The sequence below is a fragment of the Oncorhynchus mykiss genome, chromosome 17 (assembly GCF_013265735.2).
Source record: "Oncorhynchus mykiss isolate Arlee chromosome 17, USDA_OmykA_1.1, whole genome shotgun sequence".
Classification (NCBI taxonomy): domain Eukaryota; kingdom Metazoa; phylum Chordata; class Actinopteri; order Salmoniformes; family Salmonidae; genus Oncorhynchus; species Oncorhynchus mykiss.
In genome coordinates this window covers 34,889,214-34,904,053 of record NC_048581.1, presented here as the reverse complement: position 1 = coordinate 34,904,053, position 14,840 = coordinate 34,889,214, and the positions used below count along the sequence as shown (strand labels likewise).

At 44.1% G+C, this 14,840-nt stretch overlaps 1 protein-coding gene across 1 annotated transcript in view; it reads right to left on the bottom strand.

Moving 5' to 3' along the window:
* Nucleotides 1-851: 851 nt before the first annotated feature.
* Nucleotides 852-14,840, bottom strand: part of LOC110493796 (heterogeneous nuclear ribonucleoprotein L-like) — a 58,853-nt gene continuing 44,864 nt past the window's right edge. Inside the window, exons 7-13 of the mRNA XM_036949782.1 lie at nucleotides 13,152-13,223; nucleotides 11,614-11,834; nucleotides 11,020-11,141; nucleotides 7,035-7,236; nucleotides 6,523-6,580; nucleotides 6,000-6,098; nucleotides 852-2,169 (exon numbers count right to left, since the gene is read on the bottom strand). Of these exons, the coding sequence (XP_036805677.1) occupies nucleotides 2,114-2,169; nucleotides 6,000-6,098; nucleotides 6,523-6,580; nucleotides 7,035-7,236; nucleotides 11,020-11,141; nucleotides 11,614-11,834; nucleotides 13,152-13,223 (830 nt within the window). The 3' untranslated portion in view covers nucleotides 852-2,113. The remainder of the gene's footprint in view (nucleotides 2,170-5,999; nucleotides 6,099-6,522; nucleotides 6,581-7,034; nucleotides 7,237-11,019; nucleotides 11,142-11,613; nucleotides 11,835-13,151; nucleotides 13,224-14,840) is intronic.

The window sequence follows — 14,840 nt, the reverse complement described above, 5'->3', positions numbered from 1 at the left end:
ACCTGCCATAGCTTGAGAGATCTGAAGAGAAGAAAAGGAGAAACTCCCCAAATACAGGTGTGCAAAGCTTGTAGCGTCATACCCAAGAAAACTCGAGGCTATAATCACTGCGAAAGGTGTTTCAACAAAGTACTGAGTAAAGGGTCTGAATACTTACACAAATGTGATTTTTCATTTTTTTATATTTTATACTTTTGCAAACATTTCTAAAAACATGTTTTTGCTTTGTCATTATGGGGTATCGTGTGTAGATTGAAGAGGGGAGAATAAGGCTGTAAAGTAACAAAATGTGTAAAAAGTCAAGGGGTCTGAATACTTTCCCGAATGTATTGCATATTGATAGTTTGGCAATTGCTTTTCCAAGCAAGATGCTTTGCAAACCTCTTCACTGTGGGGACCAGCCGAATGCCAAGATGCGACCAAAATCGACGACGACTATATCCTCAAATCATTTTGCTCATAATCATAATATGATTTGCCTGCTCAAATTGCTTCCACATAACTTCAGATGGTCTAAAGTGTAAAAGTGGTTTCCATAACCCTGTGACCTAGATGTCAGGACACCAATATCTTGGTCAGAAACTGCCAGTCCAACTTTGATCTAGCTAAACTGCTGAATTTCCCTCTCTGTATCATGAAACATGACAAAGCAGCAGAAACCTCAAGTCTCACTGTTCTCATTGTTCAAATTAAATTTAGTAGCAATATGATGTTCTAGAAATGTTTAATCAAATAATAAACAAATGATAACCCCTTAAAGGTAACCTTATTGCAAAGTGTTACCAGAACTGAATATATAATAGAATGCTAATTGGATAGGCGCCTATCGGAATAAGAATAAAAGGACATCGTTGTGTATCGACTGGCAAATGTTTTAATGACTGCACATGCTCACAGTGAATTCTTCAGACGTGGTGGTGGTGGGCCAAGTACAAACATGGAGACACAGTATAACTGGGAACACTAAACACATCCAACCCGCATGGACCTTCAGGGTTTGGAACGCTTGAAACACAGTTTGAAATGTCTTCTTCTTCTTCAAAAAAAAAATGTAGTCTTGAGAGAAGACAGACGTCTCGTAACGGCTGAGTATTTTCCAACCCTAGATCCAGGGACCGACATGGCGGGTTGCTGCTGACCATCAGATAGTAAGCTGACAGTCTCAAGTGTTCATTTTAGTTTTAATTCAAATGGCCCTCCAAAGAAGAGGACCATCGACAGAAAAGGTATAGAAACACCCCTTACAGAAAAACCACCTGATTTCACATGTGGAAAATCATATGATTTGAAATCACATGGAAATGTTTTTTTCTTGGAACAATTCACATGTGAAATGTAGTTTTTTCCATAAGGAACTGCTCTTATTAACATAGTGCCCGGACACACACTCAACTGCTATACACACATATGTACAATATAATGTGAACAGGTTGTTCATTTACAAACACTGAGTAATCTCTTATATTGCAGAGTTAGGCACACGCATTTCCACTAGTTTCCACCAGTGTTTCCCCTAGCTGAGAGCAGGCCTCTACCGCCTAAATTGTTTTGCCCTCCATTGGTTTCAATTTGTAATTTTTTATCCCAGCTGCCCTTTGGGAATCTTCTGAAAGTTATAAAACTGGCCACTGGCCATTGACATCAGTTTAGGAATGAAAATGTACCGTAGGCCACTGTCTTTTGACCACTAAAATAGGTCACGCAACAAAAAGACAGAAGTCAAATTCGGCCCTCATCAAGTCAGCACAGGAAATGTCAAATCAATTGTGGTGCAGAGTAAGCAGCCCTGCCAGGATGCATAGTTGGGCTTTCCTCTCCCTCTGCCAGTTACAACTGTCAGCCCAACCACTTGCAGCTCCTTCAAATAATTACAAAGGAAAAAAATACAACAAAAATAATCCATTAAGATAGTTCATATGGGGGGGGGGGGGGGGGGATCTTGAGTGTTTTTAACTCGCTTTTCCATTCTCAGGTCCGAGAAAGTGTGTTGACTCTCCACTCTCGCGTTGTTTGTTTCGCTCTCCTTCATTGGGTGCTCTTCCTTTCTCCCCGATCCGCTTCTCTCCTTGTTGATGGCGTACTAGTGCGGCGGCCATCTTGGTTTTTCCAGGTCTCAGAGGTGTGAGGAAGTGGAGAAGCAAAGCTTGAGGGTGTAAGGGTTGGAACCATCTGCAGATGGAAAGACAGAATAGGAAGAAGGGATGAGGAGAAGATAAAAAAATACATGATTTGCACACACCTTTAACTCAATACATTTACTTTGTGGGGTGTGTGTGTGTGTGTAGTTGTGTGTTTGCTCTATAGATTTCCTAGATCACAGGGGAGGTAGCCTGCAGGTATAATTGTTTACTTCTTGTTATAAGCATGCACAAGCCTTTATAATGTTTTTTAATAATGCTTATAACATGTCATGTCTCTTTATGCATCAACATTTCAACGGAATGTCTGCTATTTACTAGTCAGGATCATGTTTCAAGTTTTAATGTCACAAGTTCAGTGAAATGCATACTATAAGCATACTATATAGAGGAAATATTTAAAAAGTCAGTTCCAATACCATATTCACATGTGCAGGGATACTGGAGTGACGGAGGTAGATATGTATAGGGGTAAGGTGATAGGCAACAGGATGTGTGTGTAGAGTCAGTATACATGTACAGTGGGGCAAAAAAGTATTTAGTCAGCCACCAATTGTGCAAGTTCTCCCACTTAAAAAGATGAAAGAGGCCTGTAATTTTCATCATAGGTACACTTCAACTATGACAGACAAAATGAGAAAAAAAATTCCAGAAAATCACATTGTAGGATTTTTAATACATTTATTTGCAAATGATGGTGGAAAATAAGTATTTGGTCAATAACAAAAATGTATCTCAATACTTTGTTATATACCCTTTGTTGGCAATGACAGAAGTCAAACGTTTTCTGTGAGTCTTCACAAGGTTTTCACACACTGTTGCTGGTATTTTGGCCCATTACTCCATGCAGATCTCCTCTAGAGCAGTGGTGTTTTGGGGCTGTTGCTGGGCAACACAGACTTTCAACTCCCTCCAAAGATTTTCTATGGGGTTGAGATCTGGAGACTGGCTAGGCCACTCCAGGACCTTGAAATGCTTCTTACGAAGCCACTCCTTCGTTGCCCGGGCGGTGTGTTTGGGATCATTGTCATGCTGAAAGACCCAGCCACGTTTCATCTTCAATGCCCTTGCTGATGGAAGGAGGTTTTCACTCAATCTCACGATACATGGCCCCATTCATTCTTTCCTTTACACGGATCAGTCGTCCTGGTCCCTTTGCAGAAAAACAGCCCCAAAGCATGATGTTTCCACCTCCATGCTTCACAATAGGTATGGTGTTCTTTGGATGCAACTCAGCATTCTTTGTCCTCCAAACACGACAAGTTGAGTTTTTTTACCAAAAAGTTATATTTTGGTTTCATCTGACCATATGACATTCTCCCAATCTTCTTCTGGATCATCCAAATGCTCTCTAGCCAACTTCAGACGGGCCTGGACATGTACCGGCTTAAGCAGGGGGACACATCTGGCACTGCAGGACTTGAGTCCCTGGCGGCGTAGTGTGTTACTGATGGTAAGCTTTGTTACTTTGGTCCCAGCTCTCTGCAGGTCATTCACTAGGTCCCCCCGTGTGGTTCTGGGATTTTCTTGTGATTTTCTTGTGATCATTTTGACCCCACGGGGTGAGATCTTGCGTGGAGCCCCAGATCGAGGGAGATTATCAGTGGTCTTGTATGTCTTCCATTTCCTAATAATTGCTCCCACAGTTGATTTCTTCAAACCAAGCTGCTTAACTATTGCAGATTCAGTCTTCCCAGCCTGGTGCAGGTCTACAATTTTGTTTCTGGTGTCCTTTGAGAGCTCTTTGGTCTTGGCCATAGTGGAGTTTGGAGTGTGACTGTTTGAGGTTGTGGACAGGTGTCTTTTATACTGATAACAAGTTCAAACAGGTGCCATTAATACAGGTAATGAGTGGAGGACAGAGGAGCTTCTTAAAGAAGAAGTTACAGGTCTGTGAGAGCCAGAAATCTTGCTTGTTTGTAGGTGACCAAATACTTATTTTCCACCATAATTTGCAAATAAATTCATAAAAAATCCTACAATGTGATTTTCTGGATTTTTTTCCCTCATTTTGTCTGTCATAGTTGAAGTGTACCTATGATGAAAATTACAGGCCTCTCTCATATTTTTAAGTGGGAGAACTTGCACAATTGTTGGCTGACTAAATACTTTTTTGCCCCACTGTATGTACATATTATGTGTGAGTGAGCGAATGATGGAGTGAGTGTTTGTGTATGTGTTGTGTTGCCTCAAGGAGTTATTCCTTATATTCTGTATTCTGACTATTTTCAGATAACTGGGGACCTAACGCCTGCCACCCACAAAGAGACTGTGGCTTGAGGCTGTCTGTATGAAAGCCATTATTACTAGAGAAAACAAAGCTTTCTCCTGCAATTTTCCTCCTCTGCCACAAAAACAAATAATGAAAGCACAAGATGGAGTTGTTTGAGGGGGGCTCCATTTTTGTTTTTGCCTCACAGTAAAAAGAAAATAAAAAGGGACCCAAAGTCTACTGGCTTTTGTTTGCGTTGTCGGGCCAGTGTGAAGGCAGGAGCACAAGGGAAGAATAAAACAAACATGTCTTTAACTTGTATTGTAGTCGAAAAATAGAGAGTGAACGAATGTGAACGATGATGAAGGCCAGTGATGAACAGGCGTCTAGCGGCTAGCCTGGCATGTTGATTCTATTTGGCATTGTCCGGATGGATGGCGGTATATTCAAGCGGTTAGGATTCCTGGTTTTCACCCAGGCGGCCTGGGTTTGACTCCCGGTATGGGGACTTTGGGCTCCCGAGTGGCACAGCAGTGCTGCATTTCAGTGCTAGAGGCGTCACTATAGACCCTGGTTTGATTCCAGGCTGTATCACAACCGGCCATGGTTTGGAGTCCCATAGGGCGGCGCACAATTGGCGTCGTCCGGGTTAGGGTTTGGCCGGGGTAGGCCGTCATTGTAAATAAGAATTTGTTCTTAACTGACTTGCCTACATAAATAAAAAAAATGGTATATTGGGTTGAAAGGTTATTATGCACGTTCCTGTTGTCCATCATATACATTAAAATTGAGTTGATTATATAAGCATCTGGGTGTGTTGTTCCTAACTTTTGTTTTCACTAGTAAAATGTTAAGAAGTGTTCATTCAGATTGGGGGTGCGTTCCCGCTTGAATTTGGTTAAGAGAGAAGTGAATTTGCTCACACTTTGAGAACTTGCTACCAAGCTCCTATGTGTATCAGACACACACAGTTTTTTTTCTCTTAAGAGATGATTCTGAACTGAAGACGTGTGTAACCACGTGAAGTCTTAGCCTATTGGTGATAGTCATTCACTCTGCGTTATGCTGTGATGTATCACGTATTTCATGTACACTGTAATTGTTTGAATCTCATTGATTTCGTGACTAATACATTAATATTAGTTGAATTGAGTAAATGCATTCCTCGTTCTACGGAGTCATTATTTGATTGACTCTTTGCTTTTCATTTGATAGTTGTTAATTACACTAAACACATAGACCAGGCTTGTAACACCTTCACATCCCTGAGCTGCACGCCTCAATAAATTCATGCTAGAACATTGGTCGCCAGGATTAGCTATTTTTATCTAGCCTCTTAATAATTGCATTTGTATTGTGCTAATTAGATTTCCGTGTGGACGTTAACCTTATATATATATATTTTTTTTAGGTGGATAGTTGCAGAACCATGTTAAATGTCTCGAAGATGTCATTTAAAAAGAGACAGAGGAGTTGGCATGGGTTTTCTAGTGGTTGCAGTCTCTGGCACACATATGGTGCTGGCAGAGGTTTGAATCCAGCCTACTGCCTTGTGACCCATTCTCTTTCTGTCATTCTCTCATCATCTCTCGCTCTACTTTTCTGTCATTGAAGCAAGCATTCTCTTCGGAGTAAGACACAGTACTTACTTGGTATTCTGATCTGGTGGTGGTTGAGGACTGTTAAAACCTCCACAGCGTGTGTCTTGTTGTCAAATTCGAATAAGCCTGAGATCGTTTTGGAGCTGGCTAGAGGGGAGAGGGAAAAACATCGGCCATCTTGAAAAGACAGTGATTGGAAAAGATAACATGTGAAAGTGCTTAATAATAAATAAATAACAATATGTTATACTCATATATGTCATTCATTTATTTCATCATTCGTAAACATTGATACGCATTACAATTTATAAGCATTTACAACATGTATGATCATTTGGAAAGCATTTGTGAACATTTATAGAAAAGCATCCATAGTGGTCTATTCATATCAATCATAGTAGAATACTATTTATCTATTTATTTTATTCCTTGTTAATTACATTTAGGTGTCTAGCTGTTGCTGACACAATTAGAAAAACAGCTGAATGTCTATGACAAGTACCTCTACTGAATTGACTCATGCTGTATATCGTCCATTTAGTCCAACACAATGAATGGAATGAGCACTTACGTTTTGCATCGAAGACTTTGAACTTGATGAAACCGGGTACCTCATGCTCTGTACATAACTAAACATAAAGCACACAACAGAACGGATTCAGCTATTGCGTCAACATTGCTTCATTCGGTGTTTTGTATAAATAATCCACTAGATGGCGATGGTATGATGTGAATCTCAACACCGGACAATAAATAGGCTACTATAGGCAAGTGTTATTCAAACCTGGTCTTGGAGGGCCACTGGGCCACTGTCTGTCTGATGCCAAATAACTTATTGCAAACATATTGCAAACATTTTAATGCCTGTTTATTAAAATGTTAAGAACAATCGCCCCACTTGCTTGTGTCCTCTCTACCCTATAGGCAAGAGTCTCCTGTTACCCATTCATCCAAACATTTAATTCCACTATAGAAAGGGTTCAACCTCCCCTTAACCCAACCTCCCGCCTCTCTAGACATCAGTCACCATTCCAGCCTAAACACCCACCCCTTCCTTCCTTCCTCCCTCCCCTCCACACCCACCCTCTGCAGCTCGTCCTCAGTGATGCAGGGCGGGACATTGTAGAAGTGCAGCACAGTGGCGGGCGGCTGGATGATGTTCTTGGACGCCTGGCCCACGCTGCTGAAGCGGTTGTTCCGGGTCATGCCGAAGTCCTTGTAGCTGCTGCTGCCGTCCTCCAGCTCAAACACCTGACTGGGGATGACCGCGTGCTGCTTGGACACACTGGAGGGAGGGAAAGATCGAGGAAGGGAGGGATGAATGGATAGAGCAATAGATAGATAGATAGATAAAGCATGTGTAACAGGAATGATAAACAAGGGAAGGGAGGGATGGGGAAGAGATAAGAAGATGAGTAAAGGAGAGGAATCAGAACGCAGCTGATAGTTTTCCAGCCATAGAACATCTATATGTAATTCTATGTTTCCAGCTCTCCTTTAGTGGGTGAACAAAAAGGAAGCATTTTAAATGGGGTTTATACCCGCCCGTCCAGCATCACTACTCTGGACGGCTCTGACTTAGAATACGTGGACAAATACAAATACCTAGGTGTCTGGGTAGAATGTAAACTCTCCTTCCAAACTCACATTAAGCACCTCCAATCCAAAATGAAATCTAGAATTGGCTTCCTATTTCGCAACAAAGCATCCTTCACTCATGCTGCCAAACTCCTAAAACTGACCATCCTACCGATCCTCGACTTCGGCGATGTCATCTATAAAATAGCCTCCAACACTCTACTCAACAAATTGGATGCAGTCTATCACAGTGCCATCCATTTTGTCACCAAAGCCCCATACACTACCCACCACTGCGACCTGTATGCTCTCGTTGGCTGGCCCTCGCTTCATACTCGTCGCCAAACCCAGTGGCTACAGGTTATCTACAAGTCTCTGCTAGGTAAATCCCCGCATTATCTCAGCTCACTGGTCACCATAGCAGCACCCACTCGTAGCACGCGCTCCAGCAGGTATATCTCACTGGTCACCCCCAAAGCCAATTCCTCCTTTGGTCGCCTTTCCTTCCAGTTCTCTGGTGCCAATGACTGGAATGAACTGCAAAAATCACTGAAGCTGGAGACTCATATCTCCCTCACTAACTTTAAGCACCAGCTGTCAGAGCAGCTCACAGATCACTGCACCTGTACATAGCCCACCTGTAAACAGCCCATCTATCTACCTCATCCCCATACTGTTTTTATTTATTTGTATTGCTCGTTTGCACCCCAGTATCTCTACTTGCACATTCATCTTCTGCACATCTACCATTCCAGTGTTTAATTGCTATATTGCAATTACTTTGCCACCATGGCCTATTTATTGCCTTAACTCCCTTATCTTACCTCATTTGCACTCACCGTATGTAGACTTTTTTGTTTTCTTTTTTTCCTACTGTATTATTGACTGTATGTTTTGTTTATTCCATGTGTAACTCTGTGTTGTTGTATGTGTTGAATTGCTATGCTTTATCTTGGCCAGGTCGCAGTTGCAAATGAGAACTTGTTTTCAACTAGCCTACCTGGCTAAATAAAGGATAAATAAAAAAAGAAAATATATACATTCATGAGGCCAAGGTACAGATAGGGATAGGAAGACGTGTCTTGACCCTCTAATAACAAATTGGCTCTTAAGGGCCGAGGGGACCAAGAGGTTAGGTACGTATCGGCTTCGTGCTGCAAGAGACTAACTCTGAACGGATTGAAGGGGATTCATGAAATGCCCTTTAGGTATTTCAATGCTATGCAGTCTCTCATTTAGAGGCCTAGTGATATACAGTGGGGCAAAAAAGTATTTAGTCAGCCAACAATTGTGCAAGTTCTCCCACTTAAGAAGATGAGAGAGGCCTGTAATTTTCATCATAGGTACACTTCAACTATGACAGACAAAATGAGAAAAAAAAATCCAGAAAATCACATTGTAGGATTTTTAATGAATTTATTTGCAAATTATGGTGGAAAATAAGTATTTGGTCACCTACAAACAAGCTAGATTTCTGGCTCTCACAGACCTGTAACTTCTTCTTTAAGAAGCTCCTCTGTCCTCCACTCGTTACCTGTATTAATGGCACCTGTTTGAACTTGTTATCAGTATAAAAGACACCTGTCCACAACCTCAAACAGTCACACTCCAAACTCCACTATGGCCAAGACCAAAGAGCTGTCAAAGGACACCAGAAACAAAATTGTAGACCTGCACCAGGCTGGGAAGACTGAATCTGCAATAGTTAAGCAGCTTGGTTTGAAGAAATCAACTGTGGGAGCAATTATTAGGAAATGGAAGACATACAAGACCACTAATAATCTCCCTCGATCTGGGGCTCCACGCAAGATCTCACCCCGTGGGGTCAAAATGATCACAAGGACGGTGAGCAAAAATCCCAGAACCACACGGGGGGGCCTAGTGAATGACCTGCAGAGAGCTGGGACCAAAGTAACAAAGCCTGCCATTAGTAACACACCGCCAGGGACTCAAATCCTGCAGTGCCAGACGTGTCCCCCTGCTTAAGCCAGTACATGTCCAGGCCCGTCTGAAGTTTGCTAGAGAGCATTTGGATGATCCAGAAGAAGACTGGGAGAATGTCATATGGTCAGATGAAACCAAAATATAACTTTTTGGTAAAAACTCAACTTGTCGTGTTTGGAGGACAAAGAATGCTGAGTTGCATCCAAAGAACACCATACCTACTGTGAAGCATGGGGGTGGAAACATCATGCTTTGGGGCTGTTTTTCTGCAAAGGGACCAGGACGACTGATCCGTGTAAAGGAAAGAATTAATGGGGCCATGTATTGTGAGATTTTGAGTGAAAACCTCCTTCCATCAGCAAGGGCATTGAAGATGAAACGTGGCTGGGTCTTTCAGCATGACAATGATCCCAAACACACCGCCCGGGCAACGAAGGAGTGGCTTTGTAAGAAGCATTTCAAGGTCCTTTTTAAGTGGGAGAACTTGCACAATTGGTGGCTGACTAAATACTTTTTTACCCCACTGTAACTATTGCTATTGCAGCACAGTTTTTTAACATGCCATAATTATTCTGGCATTGTTTGTATTGTAACATTCTATACTATTTTGGGGCATTGTTTATAACATGCTATGGAAAACGATGTGTTGTATGCCACAAAATCCATTTCTTTCACAACATATAGCATGTTACAAACAACGCCCCACATGTTGCAGCAATGTCTTCAGATTGGGTATGCAGTCGGTTGGTGGTGGACCGTCCGCCAACATAATGAAACGCTGTTTGAATTCCTTGCGGCGAGGTTGAGGCCCAGTGGAGCTGAACGAAGCCTCATCTAAACTGGATCTAGCAGCTAAGGCAATTCATTATTCTGATAGATGGAGGCTGCCAATTTGATAGGACAACGCAACGCAACCCACACAGAGGCTTTGAACAGCCAACGCTGTCGAGACAAATAAGTGCAACTCTGTCCTTTTGTCTATAACGCTTTTGAAGATTCCAAAACACAAACTTGCTAAAGCGACAGATTGATGATAATGATGATGGTAATAGCTATTTCTAAGTAAATGCTGACATTTTTTATCGAAACGTAAGAATGTTATATTTAGGTCATAAATTACAACATTTACTGAAGGAAAGTTTTAATGTAAGGCTGAAATAAAGAGTTACAAGTTATGTAAGCCAAACTATACATTTTGCTTTAGCGAACGCATGCTGTTAAGTATCATGGTATAGGCCCTGTTAAAATCCTTCTAAAATCCTCCTTTCCTTCCTTCCTAGAAGTAATTATTGATCTGAAATTAGACAAAACCAAGGGGACCAATAGGTTCTAAGTGTTCAAACAACGTCTCTTTCAAAAAATGACCTTGCACCCTCTCTTCTTGCCTCCTTCTCAAAACGCATTTGAGGAGAAGATCCAAGGTTCTTCCCTTACACCTGTTCATCCAACGTATTTGGACAAGGAGGCAAGGAAAGATGAACGTCACGCTCATCAAGCTATGGGTTCAAGGGGTGGGGGTCAAAGGTGAAACATGTAACCTCCTCACCAGACGTTGAGCCTCTTGCTGAACACCTTGATGCTGTTAAGGTGTGTGATGGATCGGTCCACAGCGTACTCATCTCCCATCTCTACCAGTGCGGTGCCCGGGACACTCTTCATAAACTTCACCTGGGGGCGTAAATAAGACCGAATGGCATCACTGTGAATCAATACAGACCTTCCGATATTCTACTAGGCGACACTGATCTTGGGTCAGTTTTGCATTTCCTCTACTGATGGCTTCTCTTCGACTACGCCAGTACTACTCCAGTACCAGCACACTTGATTCAATTGGTCAATTAATCACTAAGCACACTTTTGCACACATTAATACAAACACCAAATGAAATTAGTCTCAATCTAAAACATATTACGGTTCAGGGTTCAATTGAATCAAACTGGTAGGTACTCCCCTCACAGTGGTAGGTTGCTGGCAGTGATTCTGTAACCAAAGCTACTGCATAAAGATTGCCATGGCAACTTTGATTGTATCCACCCCCTAGTCACACTAGCTGTCACTCGACTGCCCTCAACCTTCTCATTTAAAAGGGACAATCCAATCTAGCTTTAATCGCATGTGAAAACTGTTGCTGACACTGACCTTCTCAATATTCCCGTACAGGCAGAAGAGGTTGAAGATGCGGGTGCAGTTCATCTTGGCGGGGTGCAGGCCGCTCACCATGGCGACCGACGAGCTGGAGGCGTGGCCCATATAGGAGGAGGTCTGGGGCAGGGGGTAGGCGACCACTTCCTGGGCGTCATGGAGAGAGCTCCTCTTGTACCTGTTATTGCTGGGCACGGGCAGCAGGGGGCAGTGTGGCCCTGGAGAGTGGGAGAGAGAGAGGGAGAGAATAAGACAATGAGAGAAAGTGAGAAGGAGAGGGGAGATGAGGATAGGGGGATAGAGAGAGAGAGAGAGAGAGAGAGAGAGAGAGAGAGAGAGAGAGAGAGAGAGAGAGAGAGAGAGAAAAAAATATAGATGAGGGGAGAGAAAGAAAGTGGGAGAGAAAAATAAATAGAGTGAGAGAGAGAGAGAGAGAGAGAGTGGGTGCGAGAGGGAGGGGCAGAGGGGGCAGAGGGGGCAGAGAGAGAGAGAGAGAGAGAGAGAGAGAGAGAAAGAAAGAACAAGAAAAAGCTGCAATAGACATAGGATGACCTTATTGGGGATGGTTGAGATGACAGTGCAAACTTCTCCCCTCAGCCCTCAGCCCCCCAGCCCCCAGCCCCTCAGCCCTCAACCCCCCAGCCCTGCAGCCCTCCAGCCCTCAGCCCCCAGCCCTCAGGCCCCAGCCCCCCATTCCTCAGCCCCTCAGCCCCCAGCCCCCAGCCCGTCAGCCCCCCAGCCCCTCACCCCCTCAGCCCTCAGCCCCCAGCCCTCAGCCCTCCACAAAGAAGGAGAGAAAATTCCAGCAGTACTAAAAAAGGTCCTAGACCATTTTCTACACCACTGCACCCTGTTTCCCCTGCAGATCTTGCTAATTACCAAGGGCCTTCAAGAGTAGCCGCTCACATCACCACACTCTTTCCAAACTACCGACACACACACACACACACACACACACACACACACACACACACACACACACACACACACACACACACACACACACCTATGACTATATGACACATGCACACACACACACACACATACGCAGACACCACCCCTCCTCCCCCTGTTTTTCCATCTATCCAACCTCCACCACCTCCTCCAGATGTAAGTGTCTGTAGGGGATGGAGCTTAATTACAGGATACCCAAAGCCCAGCTGCACAATGACAGTCAGAGAGAGAGAGAGAGAGAGATGGATGGACAGATAAAGAGAGATTCTGAGAAAGAGAGCGATGATGAGTCTGAGAGAGGGATACAGAGAAAGGGAGAGGCTGGGAGAAAGAAAGGTGGAAGATGAGAGACTGAAAGAGAGGAGACTGAAAGAGGGATCTAGAGAGAGAGAGAGATGCTGAGAGGGGGAGCGAGAGATGGAGAAAGAGAGAGATGAGTCAATGAGAGGGATAAAGAGAGAGGGAGTGTGCCCTCGTGTGTGTGTTTGTGTGTGTGAGGGAGAGACATGAGACAAAAATAGAGAACGGGCTAGGGAGGGAGGGAGGGGTAAAGAGAGGCAGCTAATTTGAGCGACACTGACCATAGCCGTTGTCGCTGTAGGAGGACGGATGCTCTCCCAGAATGGCCTGGCGTTGCCTCCCCTTCCCCCGCTCTGCAACACAGAGAGAATACACAGTGTAAGGCAAATGTGAAGTGACAATGCCACCAGGTGCCAACTGCACATCCATCCCCTCAAAATGCACAGACACGCACAGATACACACACGTGGAGACTAACAGACACAGGCACACACACACACGCACACATGGGATTAACACACACAAGTCTAACACACAAGCACATATACGCACACACACACACACACACACACACAAATTGGCACATTTGCACGCCAGCCTAGAAATGACTGAAAACCATAACACCACACTACGCAAGCAGATTCGATTTAGTAACAGCCAATCTAGACACTACTTGACACTTGTGGTAATTGGCATAACAGCAAAACAAGACACGTTTGGTTCACATTTGGCCTTTCAGTTCAAATGACACATTTCTCTTCCTTGGCTGACTGAGCCTGGGTGAATTGCAGAGGAACGATCAAAAAGTGTGTGTGTGTGTGTGTGTGTGTGTGTGTGTGGGGAAGGGGGGGGTTCGGGAAGAGGGGTGTGTGAAAATGACAGTTAAAATGTCACAGTTACAGTTCAATGGCCTCGGGTGGAAACGTTGACCCAGATAGGAGGGAAAATGCATTGACATGGAAAAAGGTATATCAAGCAGCCTTCTACCCTAATCCTCTTACTGTGAACCAGGAAGGGGACAAACAGAACAAAGATAAGAGTCTTTTCAGCCCCTCTTTTCCCCAATGCAGCTTACTGGCAGAGTCGCAGACAAACCCACTCTAGGTGCTGTCAGAACTAAGACTGAAGCATATGTAATGTAATTGTTTTCATGTAAGGTGTCCCAATGAAGTTACAGACTACCATATGGAGCATTGCTGGAAACAGCCTCCGTCTTTGTTTGCCTGGTCCCAGATCTGTTTGTGCTGTGTACCTCTATGGGGCTTTGTCTGTACAGCACAAGCAGATATAGGTACCAGGCTATCTCACTGCATCCCTCACTCATCAAACAAACGCCACCTAATACGAAAGGATTCCGTAACATTTTCGAGGTGCTGGTGGGAGTTGGACGGCGTGAGTATTTCAATGACCTATACACAGCCGTCAACTCAGTGAACCCCGTTACACTGGGGATTTGAGAGTAATGTGTGTGCCAGACTGCGTGTGCGCGTGCTGTTTCAACACAAGCACCAATGACTCAACCTGCGCTACATCATTTGAACATAATTTCAAAGTCTCATTTGAGGGAGAACTGGTGCTGCTCACGCAGACACAAACGGAAGGTGCAGCGCTGAGTTAAAAGAGCATGTCGTCCACAGGGGACCGAGCTCATGCAGAGCTAAGCTAATTGGTACAAAACGAGCAGTTAGGCGGGCAGGAACCGGTGGGATTGGTGGGTTGCCGTACTTGTACAGAAACCCCAAAGAGAGGGGAGAGAAGAAGGATTAACTGAGAGGAGAGGAGGAGTGGCCTTGATGCCTGCACTGAGCCGACAAGTTCGCCATTCGCCTGACAGAGTGGCAGAGAGAGAGAAAGAGAGAGGGGGGAGGAAGAGCGAGAGAGACGGCGGGAGAGAGCGAGGAGGGGAGAGAGAGGGGGGGGAGGAAGAGCGAGAGAGACGGCGGGAGAGAGCGAGGAGGGGGGAGAGAGCG